We start from the raw sequence: 15,775 nt of genomic DNA on the forward strand, positions 1-15,775 counted from the left end.
AAAGAGAGGGAGCAGGTACATGAAAAATGAACATTATAGGGATGCAGTCAATAAAATCATCAACAATCAGAACATAGGAAACTGTACAGGGCAAATGGCAATTTCTTCCACAAATAGATTGCAAAGTAAAAGGCATACCTATAGACTAAAAGACTCAAGAAACACCCAAGTGTAGTTTGTGGATCTTGATTCAAACATATCAACTATAAAAACAAGCAAACAAGTCTTTACCAGATAACCAGGAAAATATGAACAGTGACTAGATACTTGATGGTATTAAGGAATCGCCGTTAATTATTTAAGGTATGGCACTGGTGCTGTGATTGTGTTTTAAATTTTTTTTTTTAACATTTTATTTATTTTTGAGACAGAGAGAGACATAGCATGAACGGGGGAGGGGCATAGAGAGAGGGAGACACAGAATCGGAAGCAGGCTCCAGACTCTGAGCCATCAGCCCAGAGCCCGACGCGGGGCTCGAACTCACGGACCGCGAGATCGTGACCTGAGCCGACGCTTAACCGACTGAACCACCCAGGCGCTGTGATTGTGTTTTAAAAGAATATGTTGTTTGGGGTGCCTGGGTGGCTCAGTCGATTAAGCATTTGACTTCGGCTCAGGTCATGATCTCATGGTTCATGGGTTCAAGCCCCATGTCAGACTCTGTGCTGACAGCTCGAAGCCTGGAACCTGCTTCAGATTCTGTGTCTCCCTTTCTCTCTCCATGTCTTCCCCGCTCATGCTGTCTCTCTCTCTCTCAAAAATAAACATTAAAAAAAATTAAAAAAGAATTTGTTGTTTACAGGTACATATCAGGGTAAAGAGAAGTTTATTTTTTTGCCTTCCTTGTCCCAACTATTATCCCACGGGATTGGCTTTCTTTACAATGGAGTCAGAAAGCTAGTGTAGATGCCCAGGCCCCCTCTGGCTTGTCACAGAGCCCACTCTGTGTGGGCCCTTGGAGTCAGTCTGGGTCTTCAGAGACGAGGAAGATCTACTGTAGCTGGCCACTGTGAAAGGTAATAATTGCTGAGTGTGAAAATGTGTGCCAGGGCCAGTGATGTGGAGTATTGGGGTTATGGTGAATTCAGGAGCACATGTTCTATCTGAAAGCATCCAAATTCAATGGCACATAGAAAGGGAGAGAACCCTGGAGACTGAAGGGCATAGGTCTGAGCTATATTCTTTTTTCTTCCCCCCAGTATTTATTTATTTATTTATTTATTTATTTATTTTTGAGAGAGAGAGCAAGAGAGCACACAAATAGGGGAGGGGCACAGAGAGAGGGAGACAGAATTCCAAGTGAGCTCTGCACTGTCAGCACAGAGCCTGATGTGGGGCTGGAACTCATGAACCATGAGATATGACCTGAGCCGAGTCAGATGCTTAACTGACTGAGCCACCCAGGTGTCCCTAGGCCTGAGCTATATATATTCTTCAGTCAAATTCAGGATCCCTGCAGCAGACCTGAACCTTAACCTATACTGGAGCTGAATCTAGACTTTTCTTGGCCGTACATCCATCCCTTTGACAGCCAGTAGAGAACGCTAGCGCCTAATCAGAGTGGGTTAAAAAATATTTTGCTTATCAAACTGACACAGCAGGAATGGGGAGGAAACGCACTACCAGGAAAAAGTCCGTCCCATAGGGAGCCTGTCTGTGTTGACCTAATGATAAGAATCTGTACACCAGGGTGTCAGCCAGACAGGAAATCCATCCTGGTGGAGAGTCAGAAGTGCCCCAGTCAGGACTGACAGGTTGTGGCCACATCGACTGGCTCCAAAGGGCATCCTTTATACACACAGGCAAAGGGCACGTCTAGACTTTTTAGTCACCAGAGACTTTCCTGGACGCTACAAGGGAGTAAAGGGCAGTGGGAGGAGAATTAAGGGTCTAGGAAAGAGGCAGGGAACTGCTTTCCTCCCTGTGATTGGTTGATTTTTATTCAATTTAAAAATAATTCTGAGATTCTCCCTAATTATTAGAGAAATATCTGTGGTCAGAAACTATTACAAAAAACCAGGATTTGGGTATGTTTTAGGATCTTGCTGATTTGCTGATAGGATTATTAACTTATGTGGTGGGTTAGTAGGAAGGCTGACTGTATCAACTTCTGCATTGTCAAGAACAAATACTTACTGAGAGTACCACGTAAAGGAACCATACCAAACCCCATGGGAGATGTCGACACGAATAAGACGCAGTTCCTGCCCCACCAGATCTTTTAATACAGATGATGATCTAAGATCATAAAATTACATTCTAATACATAATATAAGTATCAGCCTTTCCTGAAAGGCTGAGATAGACAGGCAAAGCTTCACAAAAGATCTGGGAATTGACTCTGGCTTTGAAGGGTGGCCCAAATTTTAGTAGATGTGAAAGGGAGAGAATACCTTCTTCCTATCTTTCACGATGTACTAGATGTTTCTAGTGCCTGCTTGTTTGCATTCCCTCTAAAGAAGCTGTCTTGCTCAAAGGTTCTTCTAGGCGGTCAAGTTTTAATGCCCATGACCCCTGTTCCAGCAAAGTAGGTAAGAGATGGTTACATGACCCACAGAATGTCACTCCCAGGTGTGGCCTGATCAGCAAAGCCCAGCTAAGAAAGATATTCTGAGCCTATGAGAGTCTCCTTCTTAACAATGTAAAGGTTGAGATATGAAAAGAGAGCAAATTAAAGGATGCCATTGTGTCAGTCAAAGTTATGATATGAAGGTGGTACCAGGCTATCTAGGAGCCTGAGGACTTTCTGGTTCCAGTTATGGGTGTCTTTATAATCTTCTACCTCTAAGTGATTAGAAGTAAATGGAATGGATATCTGTTTAACCAAATTATCCAATTAAATTATATGGACAAGATGAATGGAAATACTAACTTTTTGCCCTCTCTCTCAGCTTTGAGACTCTCTTCGTACAAATACCTTGAAAGTCGTCTTACTATTTATAAAGTAGACATTGCCCTTACATTTGCATGTGACAGGAACTGATAAATGGTGCAAGTTAACCAGAACTTCCAGTTTCTCTTTCTCTTACTTCGAACTTTTCTCTCTCCCTCCCTCCTTCCTTGTCTCATGGATGAAATGAGAAGGAGAAATTGGAGGTGGGAAATAAAATCAAGACAGATATATAGCCAATACACAACTGTAGCTGGACATTGCTACAGATCTGATTCTGAGCTCGTAAGGAGCCGGGGGAAAACCTGGTTAATAACAAGCTTTTTAGTATTTGTAAGACAGTAAAGCAGTCGGGGCCCAGCAGAAATATCTGTATGGGTCCTCATGAAGGAAACACCACATCATCCTCAACCAATAAACGGCAGGTGACTCTTTCTTAGAATATCTATTATACAGAAAGGGCAGAATACCAAATCCTACTAAGGAAGGGAACTCTCCTTGTTTTAAGTATGAACATTGATGGATGAATTTGAAGCCAGGAAAGGGGGGGAAAATATAACATGCCTAGAGGAGTGGACGGCCTTCCAGTCCTCCAGGAAATGTTTGATGAATAGCATTCCCCACAACTGTGCTTCGATAAGAATTAAAGAGCAGAGAGGTTATATCCTGAAGGGCAGAAATTGGATACAGCTGATTAACGGTAGATGCATATTTCTGACATTTTGATATGTGGACAATCAACAGAGCAGGTGTTATGGCTGGCATCATTTTCTGGAAGCAAAGAGACAAACCTGGAGAGGTGACACCAGACGATCTTCTGGCTTAGGTAAAGGTCTCAACAGAACATCTGTGCAGGTGTGGGGTTGGTAGAGTCATAGAGGCCTGTGGGAGACTGGACTCATTTCCTATTTATCATGGCCCACCACGATCTCAGCAGTATGTATTTCATGGAGGGCCTTAGAGGTCTGCTTCAGTATGGATGATTGTTTACAGCTAAATAATTCTGCAATGTTTATTGGCAAGTTGTTCTCCATTAGCCTGAAATTATGGTAATATAGTATTTATTTTATCTATTTTTAAATGTGTGAAACATACCAAATGCCTGGCACTTGTCCATCCAGGAGAAAGTGACTAAAGCCCATGAGGAAAATATTATATAGAGCTTTATTTGACAAGCTGATTTATTTAAAAATCAACAAGGTGGCTAATGGAACTTCAGGGTAGTAATTTCACATTTATATTAACCTTTAATGAGCCCATGTGGTTTCTTTAAAATCTATATTACCTGTGTAAAGAAAACCTATTCATTAGAAATCCCGTCTCTGATTTTGGTAACACAGCCAATATTCATATCCCACAGAGGCCAATTCTAGTGAGCTTTCAAATCCAAGATATTTAACTTTGTGAATATAAGACTTCATTATCAACGGTTATTTCCCATGCTGTCAGTTGAAAGAATATGTTGACCACCTACTGTAACTAATTTAACTGGTAAATGGTTGAGACATTAATGGATAAAACAACAGTGTTGTTAATATTTTCTTATGAAAATAACTTCTATATTTACATTAGGCATATTTGCAAATAATCATTTTATTGCTTGAGGTTTTAATATATAACTTTATAATTTATTTATACAAAGAAAAATGTATATGTCAAGTCTAATTGCTAGTTCTGTATTTTTCTGTTAAATTGTAAAAGGAGAAGATGTAATTGGCCTAATTAATTAGTATCAACCTTTCCAGGCCAGGCCTTTTGGGTCAGGCTAAGTCTAAAAGTTATTGGCCAGCCTATGATTCAGGTCCCCATTCCTGATCCAGTCAGTGACTGCCCTTTGCTCAAGGAATAGTCTAAGGCCACAGCAAAAGACTATGAACACGGTGGGTTCTGTTAGAAGAGGATGGAGAAGTTGCTGGCATCATGATTGATGTGTCTCATATCAGAAGTTTCCAATCTTTCTTCTTTTTTAAGTTTATTTATTTTTGAGAGGAAGGGTGAGCAAATGAGCACGAGTAGGGGAGGGGCAGAGGGAAAGGGAGAGAGAGAATCCCAAGCAGACCCCACACTCAGCATGGAGCCCAGCTCGGGGCTCGATCCCATGACTGCCAGATCATGACCTGAACTGAAATCGAGAGTAGGATGCTCAACCGACTGAGCTACCCAGGCGCCCACCCAATCTTTCTTTATTGTAAATAACACTGACGTACATCCTTGTTTTATATCTTTTCATGCTTGTCCATTACTGTTAGAAGAAATTTCTAGAAGAGTAACTATTTAATTTTTTTAATGTTTATTTATTTTTGAGACAGAGATAGAGCGAGCAGGGGAAGGGCAGAGAGACAGAGACACAGAATCCAAAGCAGGCTTCAGGCTCTGAGCTGTCAGCACATGAACATTTTTAATTTTGCTACTTATCCTGCCTTAGTCTCTTGCTATTTCACTTCCTGAACACCAAGAATATAATACTCCTCTCCATGTGTGTAAACATATAAGAAATAAAAGTTTTACTTCTGTAATCAACTCACAAAAATGATCGAGCCTTACCACTTTGCTCTTTTTCTTGTTTTTCTGCAAATCTGTTATGAAAGAACTTTAGTGTTATATTTTGGGAGGTATTCATATCTCTAGAATTTTTTTTTTTTGCTGCAAGAAAAGGCTAGAGCTGCTTGCCTAGTGCTAGGGAGACTAGAATCCAAGAGAGAGAAAAAGAGAAAAGTCCAGGTGCTTTTTTTTTTTTCCTTAATTTTGCAAATTTTGCAAAAGATTAAAAAAACAACAATGACAATAACCAAAAACAAAAACCAAAGTGCCCTCAGTGTGGTGGGACAGCTGACAGAGTTTGCAAAGTGGGTCTGGTTGTTGTTTCTGGAAAGGGTGCACTTGTACTTGTCCTGTCTGCCCAACTGGCTGGTCTGAGTGTTTCTGCTGCCACAGCTGTCCCTGGTCACATTTCAGGTAGAAGAATTCTTCCCTCTGCCTTTCCTGTGTACTTCCCTTGGGGTACAGCTCCTCAGACTTGAGAGGGCAGAGCTGTGCCTGGACATTTATTCAAAGTGCTGATTCCTGCACTCTAACCCCTGAGATTCTATTTTGGCAGTTCTGGGGCCCAAGAGTCTAGATTTTTAACAAGTTCCCCAGATGACTCTGGGGCAGGTGCGTGGTAAACCCCACTTTGAGGAAAATTGCTGTAGGGACTTAATGGGTACTTTTTGGGTGTGAGGAAATAAAAAGTTTTCTACTTAACAAAATTTTCCTCTAAAAAATGATTATGCTGTCTTTGTTTCAGTAAGTCAGATCTCAATGCATTTTTTTGAAGATTTTATTTTTAAGTAATCTCTCCACCCAATGTGGGGCTTGAACCCACAACCCCAAGATCAAGAGTTGAATGCTCCACTGACTGAGCCAGCCAGGTACCCCAGATTTGGACACATGTTTTTTTTTTTTTTTTAATGTTTATTCATTTTTGAGAGAGAGAGAGAGCAAGCAAGGGGAGGGGCAAAGAGAGAGAGGGAGAAACAGAATCTGAGGCAGGCTGCAGGCTCTGAGTTGTTAGGACGGAGCCCAACGTGGGGCTTGAACCCACAAGCCGTGAGATCATGACCTGAGCTGAAGTCAGATGCTTAACCGACTGAGCCACCCAGGCGCCCATGGACACATCTTAAAGATGTGTTTCCCCAGTACTTCCTGAACAAGAATACTGCTGCCCTTGCTTTCTTTTACTATCCATCCTTTTTAATTAACTTATGTGTCTCACAGTCTTCCATTCATAACCCCTATGGTTCTCCTGTTCTTATTGGCCCATGCCAGAATCCACTGAGGAACTCTAGAGTTTCTTCTGACTCTACTTTAGGAATTAATATTTTGAGGACAAATTCCTGGGACAGGTCAGGTATTGTGTGGGGAGGCCATTTGGCTTGTCTGCCAGGTACAGATCCAACTGACATTACCTGGCTTAATTAGAACCTGGTTCTTTGCCTAGAAGCTTCAGAGGCTTGATTTTGTCAACAAACAAGATTGGATCTGGTCTGTGAACAGGTTCACTTTAGCCAAACTCCCAGCACCTGGTGCACAAAATCAGCATGGAATGCACTTGTTTACAGTTAGCAAGGAACTGGACATTTGCATTGACATGGACCTCTCGCCACAGTACAGTGGTTTGGGAAACTCAATTATACCCAGAAGTTCACTTCATGGCTAAGAAGTCAGAGTAAGGGAGGTTAAATACAAAATTTGCTTTCTGGATACCTTGAGGCTGGTGCATTCATTTCTACAATTGAGATAGGCTTGCTAATCTTGCTGACCAGTTATACCTTCTGAGGGATACATTTATTTTGCAGGTTTATTAATGCAATCAGGTAAACCTTTTTTTTTTTTTTTTTTCTTTGAAGACTTTATTTTTAAGTAATCTCTTCACCCAATGTGGGGCTCAAACTCACAACCTCTAGATCAAGAATCACACGCTCTACCAACTGAGCCAGCCAGGCACCCCGGCAGTTTTACTCTGACCAGAGAACCATTTCGTGTCTTCAAAGCGTTTTTGCCCCTCTCTGCTTTTCTTCTTCTTTCCTTCCCTTCTTTGTTTCTTTCTTCCTTTTTGTTTGTTTTACAAGTAATTCTTATTATCTTTTTCTGTCTTAATCTTGATTGGGAGGTAGGGATACAGTGTACAATGACTGGGTCAGGCGCTTCACAGTTGTTCCCTAGTGTTTCTGCACCACTCTCAGGTTTCTTTTGATTCTCATCTTGACACTGCAAGCCAGCTTCACTATTTGTGTCTTGTCTCTCCTAGAGAGTTATGCGGCCCATTATAATAGTCACTAGCTACATATGGTGGCGACTTAAACTTAAATTTATTAAAATTAAATGAAAATTTTCTGTTTCTTAGTTGCGTTAGCCACATTTTAAGTGCTCAACAGTCACATGTAGCTATGGGCTTCTTGTTGTAAGGTACAGTGTACATACAGAACATATCCATCATTGCAGACATTTCTATTGGACAACACTGGCCTAGAGACCCCTGAGTTTAAAAAAAGCAAGACGTTCTTTAAATATATATATATTTTAATTTTTTTAACATTTATTTCCTTTTGAGGCACAGGGAGACAGAGCATGAATGGGGGAGGGTTAGAGAGAGAGAGGAAGACACAGAATCCAAAACAGGCTCCAGGCTCTGAGCTGTCAGCACAGAGCTCGATGCGGGGCTCGAACCCACGAACTGCAGGATCATGACCTGAGCTGAAGTCAGAGGCTTAACCGAGAGCCACCCAGGTGCCCCTCTTTAAATATTTTATATGCCAAAGGCAAAAAAAGGTGGGGTGTTTTTAACCTTTCTTTCTTTTTCTTTCTTTCTTTCTTTCTTTCTTTCTTTCTTTCTTTCTTTCTTTCTTTCTTTTCTTTCTTTCTTTCTTTCTCTTTCTTTCTTTCTTTTCTTTTCCTTTCCTTTCCTTTCCTTTCCTTTCCTTTCCTTTCCTTTCCTTTCTTTTTTTCTTTCCTTGAGGAATCTAAGTATAGCACAATTTGCCAGTTAAAACCAAGTCCAGTGAAGTGTAAAATTGAAGTGGGTAGCTCTTTCTGCCACTACTCCATCCTTCCACTTTTTTCTGACTCTTTTGGTTGCAAGTAACAGAAATCTACTCTGATGAGCTCAAGCAAAATAAAGGGGATTTGGTTCAAGTTTGCAGGAGCATCCAAGGACAGGAGTACAGCTCAGCATGGGAACAAACCGGAACCCAAGACTTGAGTCTTATCAACACTCTATCTGCTCTTCTCTTTACACCTGCCTCATTTGGGTTTCTCCAGGCAGATTGGCTTACACTTCTTTTCCACTCTGTGATACAGCAAGTATGACCCCCAAAAGCTCCAGAGTTTATATTTTCTCCATTTAATACACCAGGCAGGCTGAGGCTAGACTCTTTCCGCGCCCATTCCAAACATCTCTGGGAAGATGTTCATTGGCCTAGGTGTCTGTTCCTGGTCCAGTTGGCTATGATTGCAGGGAAGCTTCACAAAGACCTGCTGTTGTGGCCATGTGGTTCAGAGAGTGGGACATGAGCCAGGAAAAGACACAGAGCTAGGCAGCCAACCCTATGGGAGGCCACTACAATTGGTGGCCCAGTGCTCCCTGCTTTGGTCCTTTACCTGAGCTTTCCCTCCCTGAGCTATACCATGAATACATTCTGTTTCTACATCCTCCTCTAATCAAAGTTTCCCTGTATACCATTATAAAGGGATTCTGCTTAGTGACCAATGAATCTGAGAGAGACAGCAAACCATAGCCAAGATTTCAGATAAACCCAGAATATCAGTTTTCTCATCTGATAAGTGGGGGTAATATTGCCTAACTTGAGAACATTGTTGTGAGATTAATTATATAATAATAATAATTAGAGATTAATAGTAATAATGTTTATTCTTTTCCATGTAATACATTTGCAGTTTAACCTGGATACTAATGAAAATAATATATCATGGGAATCTCAAACACTATGTCAGAAAGGCAGTGGGGGTGATAGAATCTTTAGTGACCCTCAAATCATGTAACATAAACCTTAATCCTATTTTTTATATCCAGATTGAGCTTACATAAGATTCAGATTTCAGTATCATGTATAGTCTTTTTCACAATTTGAATGGAAGGATCTGCCTAGCTGTATAATCTTGAGCACAACCCTGTGCTAGTTTCTTCATCTGTAAGATGTGGATAATGATAGCCACTGTCCCATAAGGTTGTTTTGAAGATTAAATGAGCTATACATAAAATACTTAGAACAGAGCCTAGCAATAGTAAATACTATATAAATGTTAATATTGATTATTATTCTTTAATGCATTGTTTCTTAAACTGTAGGTTGCATGCATTAGTAGTGAACTGAAATAAAAAGAAACAGAATAGAGGAGAATAGACTATCAGAGAGCATTGCCCATAGTAAGGTAAGTGTAATTGTGGGTTGTGATAAATATTCCCCAATGCTTGGTACATTGCTACCTACCCTGTAAGTTTCAATATTTGCTCTTTTTTGGCTATTTTGAATCAGTCCTTATAGCTTATGAAAGTGAGCACCAAGAAGAGTGAGAAAACGAAGAATGGAAACTCCACTGATGTGGGTGGGTCAGATGCATTTTGTTCTGCCACTGATCAGCAAAGTGGTTTGGCTCATAACTTAAACTCTGCCTCAACTTCTCTTTTGTTAAAAAGAGAATTTCTTGTATGTATCTCATAGGAAAGTGTGAAGCACTTTGAGCTACTTAAAGTCTAGTACTACAATTAGACAACACCTCTCACCTTGCGGGTTTCAAATCATAGCTTAAGCGGCAATATCATAGGGCTCATTATGACTTTTTTTTTTCTGCAAAAGAGAAAAGTTCTCTGATTTGTAGTAAGTCAAGCTTTGCCAAACTTTCTAAACACCCATGAAATTCCTAGAATTGACAATGAAATACACTTAATGTGTCTGTTACATTGATTTTAGAGATGGTTGCAATTTAAACACTGAACATTCAAACATTTCTAGCATGATCTTTCTCTGTTTTGCCATTTCTGGCTATTCCTTTTTGCATTCCTCCTCTTACTTCGCTTTCAATTTCACAGAGCCCAAGTTAAAACCTGAAAAAAAGAAGTGTTGTGTAACAGTATTCAGGAAGAAGAGGTTAATAGTTTTTAAGCATCTGGTTTCCATCTTATTTAAGGCATGAAAATGGGGATTAGGATCTTGAAGATATAGTATTGATTTGGCAGATAAGAGGAGAAAGGAGCCTGGAGGAGAAAACCTAGTCAGTGAGGGGAACTTTGTACCAGCAGGGACAGTAACATTAAACTAATATGGTGCTTAAAGGTACTGAGGGGTGGGGGTATGGTAGGTAAGAAAAAGATTAGAGTGCTGGGAGGAAGTTAAAGATAATCATCATTGTCACAATTCAGATGAGTAGAAATAAGTAAAAAGCTACAGAAAAAAATGAGATGGAAAAGGAAATAGTTGAGATTCTTTTATAAAACTGAAGGGACTTGTAGCATTTAATTTGCTGCAAAAAAATATTTCAAACAAGCTTTTTTGTTGAAGATCAAGGAAGAGGGGAGAAGAGGCATTAGAACCATCAAGCTACAGTTGGTTTTTCTCCCTTAGAAAAGAGCACTAGGGAGTATAAACAAAAACACAAGCCTGAGTCTGTGTGCCTGATGAACACTTATTTGACCTTTCTCGCCCCTTCTTCATAAAAATAAAATTAATTTACATTGAGTGTTTGCACTTTACCTTTCTGTATCCTCTTCCTTTCTGTATTCTTCATAATTAATATTGGTAGGTCATTATCAATAGTTGGGTAAATGGAGACACAGAGGAAAGCATTTGCCCCAAACCATTTATCAGGTCACAGGTCAGAATTAGTCTTTGAATTTATAACCCCTAAATTCTTGATTTCTATTGTTACCAGAGGGCCATAACTAATGAAGAAGAAATTCTAGACCATCTGGTACCAGTTAGCTTAGATCTTGTAGCTGTACTGCTTGATGGAAGATGAGACAACGAGTAGGCTCCTCCTCCCCTCCAATCATTTGGAATTTCTTACATGCACGAAGGCACACCTCTCACACTGGTCTTGCTCAGCTCCTGCTGGCAGCCAACAAGATGCGGTAGGAGGCCATTCAAAACCTGCCTAAAAGCTATTTACTAACCAATACTCGAGATGGCTTTTCAACACTGATTAAGACCATCCGTATGTGGGAAGTACGATATTCATGACCTCACAGTGCTTATTTTTTCCAAGGATTGTATTCTCTGTGTCCATTTAATTCTGTTTCTGAGATAAAGAACCATTCTCATTTGCTTCAGTGTTTTTTTTTTCATGTTATGCAATCAGTTTTACTGATAATTTCTGAAAATGTTTAAGTAGGCCTGCAAAAATCTGGCTTAGAATGAGCCTCCCCATCTGCATCATGTAAATGTACTCTGCTTAGTTTAACTTGTGTTCAAACCTGTACCTTGGAGGCTGAGACCTTGGGAATTCAAGGGCAAAGTGAATTTTAATTTGATACGTTTTGTACTTTGATGAATAATGAAAAAAAAAATGCCCTCAAAGCTTGATTGGTTCTAGCTACATTTGCCTGTCACTATTTCTCAAACCATTGTACATAAAATAAGAGGCACAAAAGATCCTTCCCTCAAAAAACAGATTCCCGGGGAAAGCAAATCAAAAGAACAGTGGCGGGGATAATGCGTGTGATTTCTCAAAAGTCTATTTACTGTCCAATTTATTTTGGTTCTTAGGTCTTTGGACATGCTAGCAAGTAATTATTTTTATGGCTGATAAAATGAGTACTAAACATGTATCATTAATTGCAGTTTGGAATCACTTTTTAAAAAATCTGTCATTTTGGTTTCCAAAAATTGTTTCTTCTGGAGAGACATGAGCCAGGTGCCAAGGGTTGACTGGATGCCAAGTCTCAGGACTGTCCAGTCTTCCACACTGTATCTGCAGCCGGGCCTTCTAAATATTCTCCCGGTTAGAAAATCTATCCCCCAGACTCACAGATGCTGTTCTCCCCCCACTGGCTCTGCACAGAACATCATTATCTTTGCCGAGCTTCTGTCTCTATGGCAATAACAGATGGGAAGTGCTGCGGAATTATTCATGTTCAGCAAAGGAGGCAGTCAAGAAGAAGGGGAAGGTGGGGGGGGGGGCGAGAGGGCACGACCCTGGAGCACGACGATGGGGGCGTCAGGACGGGAACTTGGGAGTGGGGGGAATAAGAGGCTTGTGAGCCTTTGGTAGGCCTTCTGCGAGTAAAAGAGGGGGTAAAAATCTATGAGCACAGGACTGTTCCCAGTCGGCCAGCTCCAAATGTGGACCCCGTAGGAGAGACCTCCAAGCAGTAAACCCAGGAGAAATTGGACAAAAATGGGCGAAAACGGGCGGGGGGGAAAAAGAGACCAAGCTCCAGTCCTCTAAATTCTGTGCAGTGCGACTTGGAGGACTATTTCAGTTCCTGATCTAGCACCGGGGTGGAGAAAAGGGGATTTCTTAGTGTTTCGAAATATGACAGAGCAACTCGGCAGAGTTCAATATGCTAATTGGCTACCCTGGGAACACTGACCAGGAAGACCATTCTGCTCGCCCCTGAGGGTCAAAGCCGAAAGCTCGTACGTCGTACCTTTCCTCGTCTTATCTCCTGTTCCCCTCTGAAACAAAAACCAAATAATAAAAGGCCTTAAGTAAACACTGTAGAAACCTGTAATTTCTAGCTCCCTTTTGGAACCGAGGGAGCAACCTAGTGAGGAGAAAGGGTGGGAGGAGAGAGGCTGAGAAGTAGGGACAAAAATGTTTTCTCTCGGTTTTGCCGGAACTTTGGCCAGCCCTCCAGCCTGGCCGGATGGCGGATGGAGGTCAGCCCGGGGAAGGCGTCTGGGCGGAGGCCGCCCCGGCAAGGCGGGGGCCGCCGAGGTGGGGCGGAGCGCAGGCAGCTGGCAGGGCGGCCTGCGGGCGGGAGGCCCCGTGGGGGCGGGGGGCAGCCCCGGCGCGCCCCGGGGAGCGGGGCCCACATCGGGGGCGCTGCAGGGCGGCCGCCACCCGGCTGCCTCCGGGGCGGGGCGGCCCAGCTGCGGCCTCGCGGGGGGAGGGTCGCCCGTGCCTGACCTCGGGCGGCGGCGCTCTGCCGGGCGGGCCCTGCCTCCGCCCTGCCGGCTGCTGGGGTCGCGCACAGTGCACCGCGCGGCCGCCCTGCCCCCTCTCTCCCAGTCGCGCGGCAGCGGAGCGGCCAGGGCGCCCCCGGGTCTGGCCCGTCACCACAGAGCAGCGGGTGGGGCGGGGGCGGGGCGGTGGCGGCCCCAGACAGCCGGCTGGGCGACTCGAGGAAGGAAGGAGGGAGGGCGGCAGTGGGGGTGGGGCGGGGAGGGAACATCCTGTCTGCGCCGGGTGCACCGCAGACAGCGCCGTGCGCCAGCCGCCCAGACGGCGCGCGAGGCCAGGAGTGCCGGGCGCGCGCCTGGGGGGGGGAGGGGCGCGCGCGAGGCGACGGGGCGAGGGGGGAGCCCCGAGGAGCCACAATAGGCCAGACGGCGCGCGCGTCCCCGAGAGGCTGGGAGTCGCGAGGGGGCGGTGGCAGCGACGCCGGCGGGCCCGCGCGCGCGGTGCCGCCGCTGGCTCCGTTCCCTTCCCCTCCCCCTCCCCGCCGCCCTCGCTCTCCCCCGGGCGGCCGGAGACGGCGGCGGCGTCTGCGGGAAGCCGTGTGTCTCCGCAGTGACGTGGGCGGGCCGAGGGCTCGGTGACGTCAGAGGGCTGTGTGTAGCGATGTGTGTGGGGTTCGGAGCGGCGCCGGCACAGCCGAAGGGAGCGGGCGAGCGGCGGCGGCTGGCACAGGTGCGGCCCCGGCTCGTGGTGAGGACGCGGCGGGCGCGGCGGGCGGCAAGGGGCGCGCGGCCTTGGGGCAGCCCGACGGCGGTGCCGTGGATAGTGGGGAGTTAACAAAGCTCGTCGAGCTACCTCGGGCGCGGAGGCCGAAGTCGGGGGTCCGGATGCGCGGGTCCCGGGTGGGGTTGGGGCCACGGGGGGCGCAGGGCGGGTGTCCCACGGCGGATCAAGCCTCGCTGACCCTAGGCTGGAAGGGCGCTGCACTTGACCGGAGCCGTCGGGACCCCGGAGACCCGGACGCCCGTCACTCCCCCCACCCTTCCCCAGCCGCCAGTCTGCGCTCCTCGGGGATGCCCCGGGCGTCTGTCGGCGCCCGGCGGCGCGGAGATCCCGGCTAGGCGCCCCACCCGCCCGCAGACCCTTCTCCTTTCTGGCCCCGGGGAGGCGGGGGAGGTGCAGCCTTAGGGGTGCTGGGGTAACACCCGAGAACTTCCTGGGGCGAGGGTACGGGGGTGGATTTCCACAGTCCTCCCCGCGGCCCCCGCAGTGGGGCAGTATTGGGAGGGCACTTGGGGTTGTCCCGAGACCGTGGGTGGGGGTTGGGGGACTCCTCTTTTTCCACTTCCCACTCTCCCCTTGCGCAGCCCAAGGCGTCCCGGCTCCCCTGTCCGCCACTCCGCCCTCCCCCTCGGGTTTGTGATGGGTGGGTGGATTTGCGTGGGCCGAGGATTTCAGAGTTTGGGGGGGCTCCCCCATTGTAGGTCATGCCTCCTGCCCTCTTTCTCGGTCTGCGTTGGCTGAGGTGTTTCTGTGGTGGGCGAAAGTCAGAACATTGGTTAGTGGCCTGGGTCCGTAACCCTTTGGGTCTCTTTTAAGGGACACTGCTGAGAGTTTGGGAGGCAAACATTTTTATTTATTGGATTTCTTTTGGGTGTCCTCTCAAGAAGGAAGTGGAAGAAGAATCTTTTCTTTTCTCCTCTTCCTCCATTTGCATTCTTTGTGAGGTCTGTCTGCCTTGTGTTTTTTGTCCGGAATTAGTCTTGTTAAGGATGGAGATTCCCAGGAGTGGAGTCTATAGCTTTTGGCTTCCATTAAGCAAATTCACTAACCTTTTAAAGAGAAAGTTAATTTTTGCCTACAGTCATTCCAGAAAAAATAGCGTACACTGACTGGGTGAATTAATGCCCTTAAAATTGTAAGTTAGGTACATATGGTAGATATGTTAGCACGTATCTGATTTTTTTGGATGAAACTGGCATTTTTTAAAATTAAGAGATGAAGTAATGGATTATTATAGTTCAAATGGCATAACTGGGAAAGACTCTGGTACTTAGTTTTAGGTGAGATGATCTATTTAAGGTTCTTCTATTCCCTTTTCAGGGATGTTATTGCTCCCTTTACCCATTCTACAAATTATTTTCCTGTTTAAATGAAGTTCTTCTAGTTAACTGGTGTTAGATTTAAAGAAATCGCTCAAGTGTCACCTTTGGTAAAGTGAACTCAGTGTAAGATTAAGAAACTAGTTTCAAACTGACCCTTTGGCC

At 44.7% G+C, this 15,775-nt stretch overlaps 2 protein-coding genes across 3 annotated transcripts in view; one reads left to right on the plus strand and one right to left on the minus strand.

Moving 5' to 3' along the window:
* Window positions 1-13,268: 13,268 nt before the first annotated feature.
* LOC131513132 (basic proline-rich protein-like) lies at window positions 13,269-14,987 on the minus strand. Its single transcript, XM_058732518.1, has 2 exons — window positions 13,781-14,987; window positions 13,269-13,720 (listed from the first exon to the last, which is right to left on the minus strand). The coding sequence occupies exons 1-2, from the start codon at window positions 14,985-14,987 to the stop codon at window positions 13,269-13,271; spliced, it is 1,659 nt and encodes a 552-aa protein (XP_058588501.1).
* Window positions 13,896-15,775, plus strand: part of SKIL (SKI like proto-oncogene) — a 29,452-nt gene continuing 27,572 nt past the window's right edge. Inside the window, exon 1 of one of the 2 annotated variants that reach the window (XM_058730481.1) lies at window positions 13,896-14,258. The gene's annotated coding sequence lies outside the window, so the exon portion shown is untranslated. The remainder of the gene's footprint in view (window positions 14,259-15,775) is intronic. The other variant, XM_058730482.1, reaches the window with a different exon arrangement.

This window comes from Neofelis nebulosa, chromosome 5, assembly GCF_028018385.1.
Source record: "Neofelis nebulosa isolate mNeoNeb1 chromosome 5, mNeoNeb1.pri, whole genome shotgun sequence".
Taxonomy (NCBI): domain Eukaryota; kingdom Metazoa; phylum Chordata; class Mammalia; order Carnivora; family Felidae; genus Neofelis; species Neofelis nebulosa.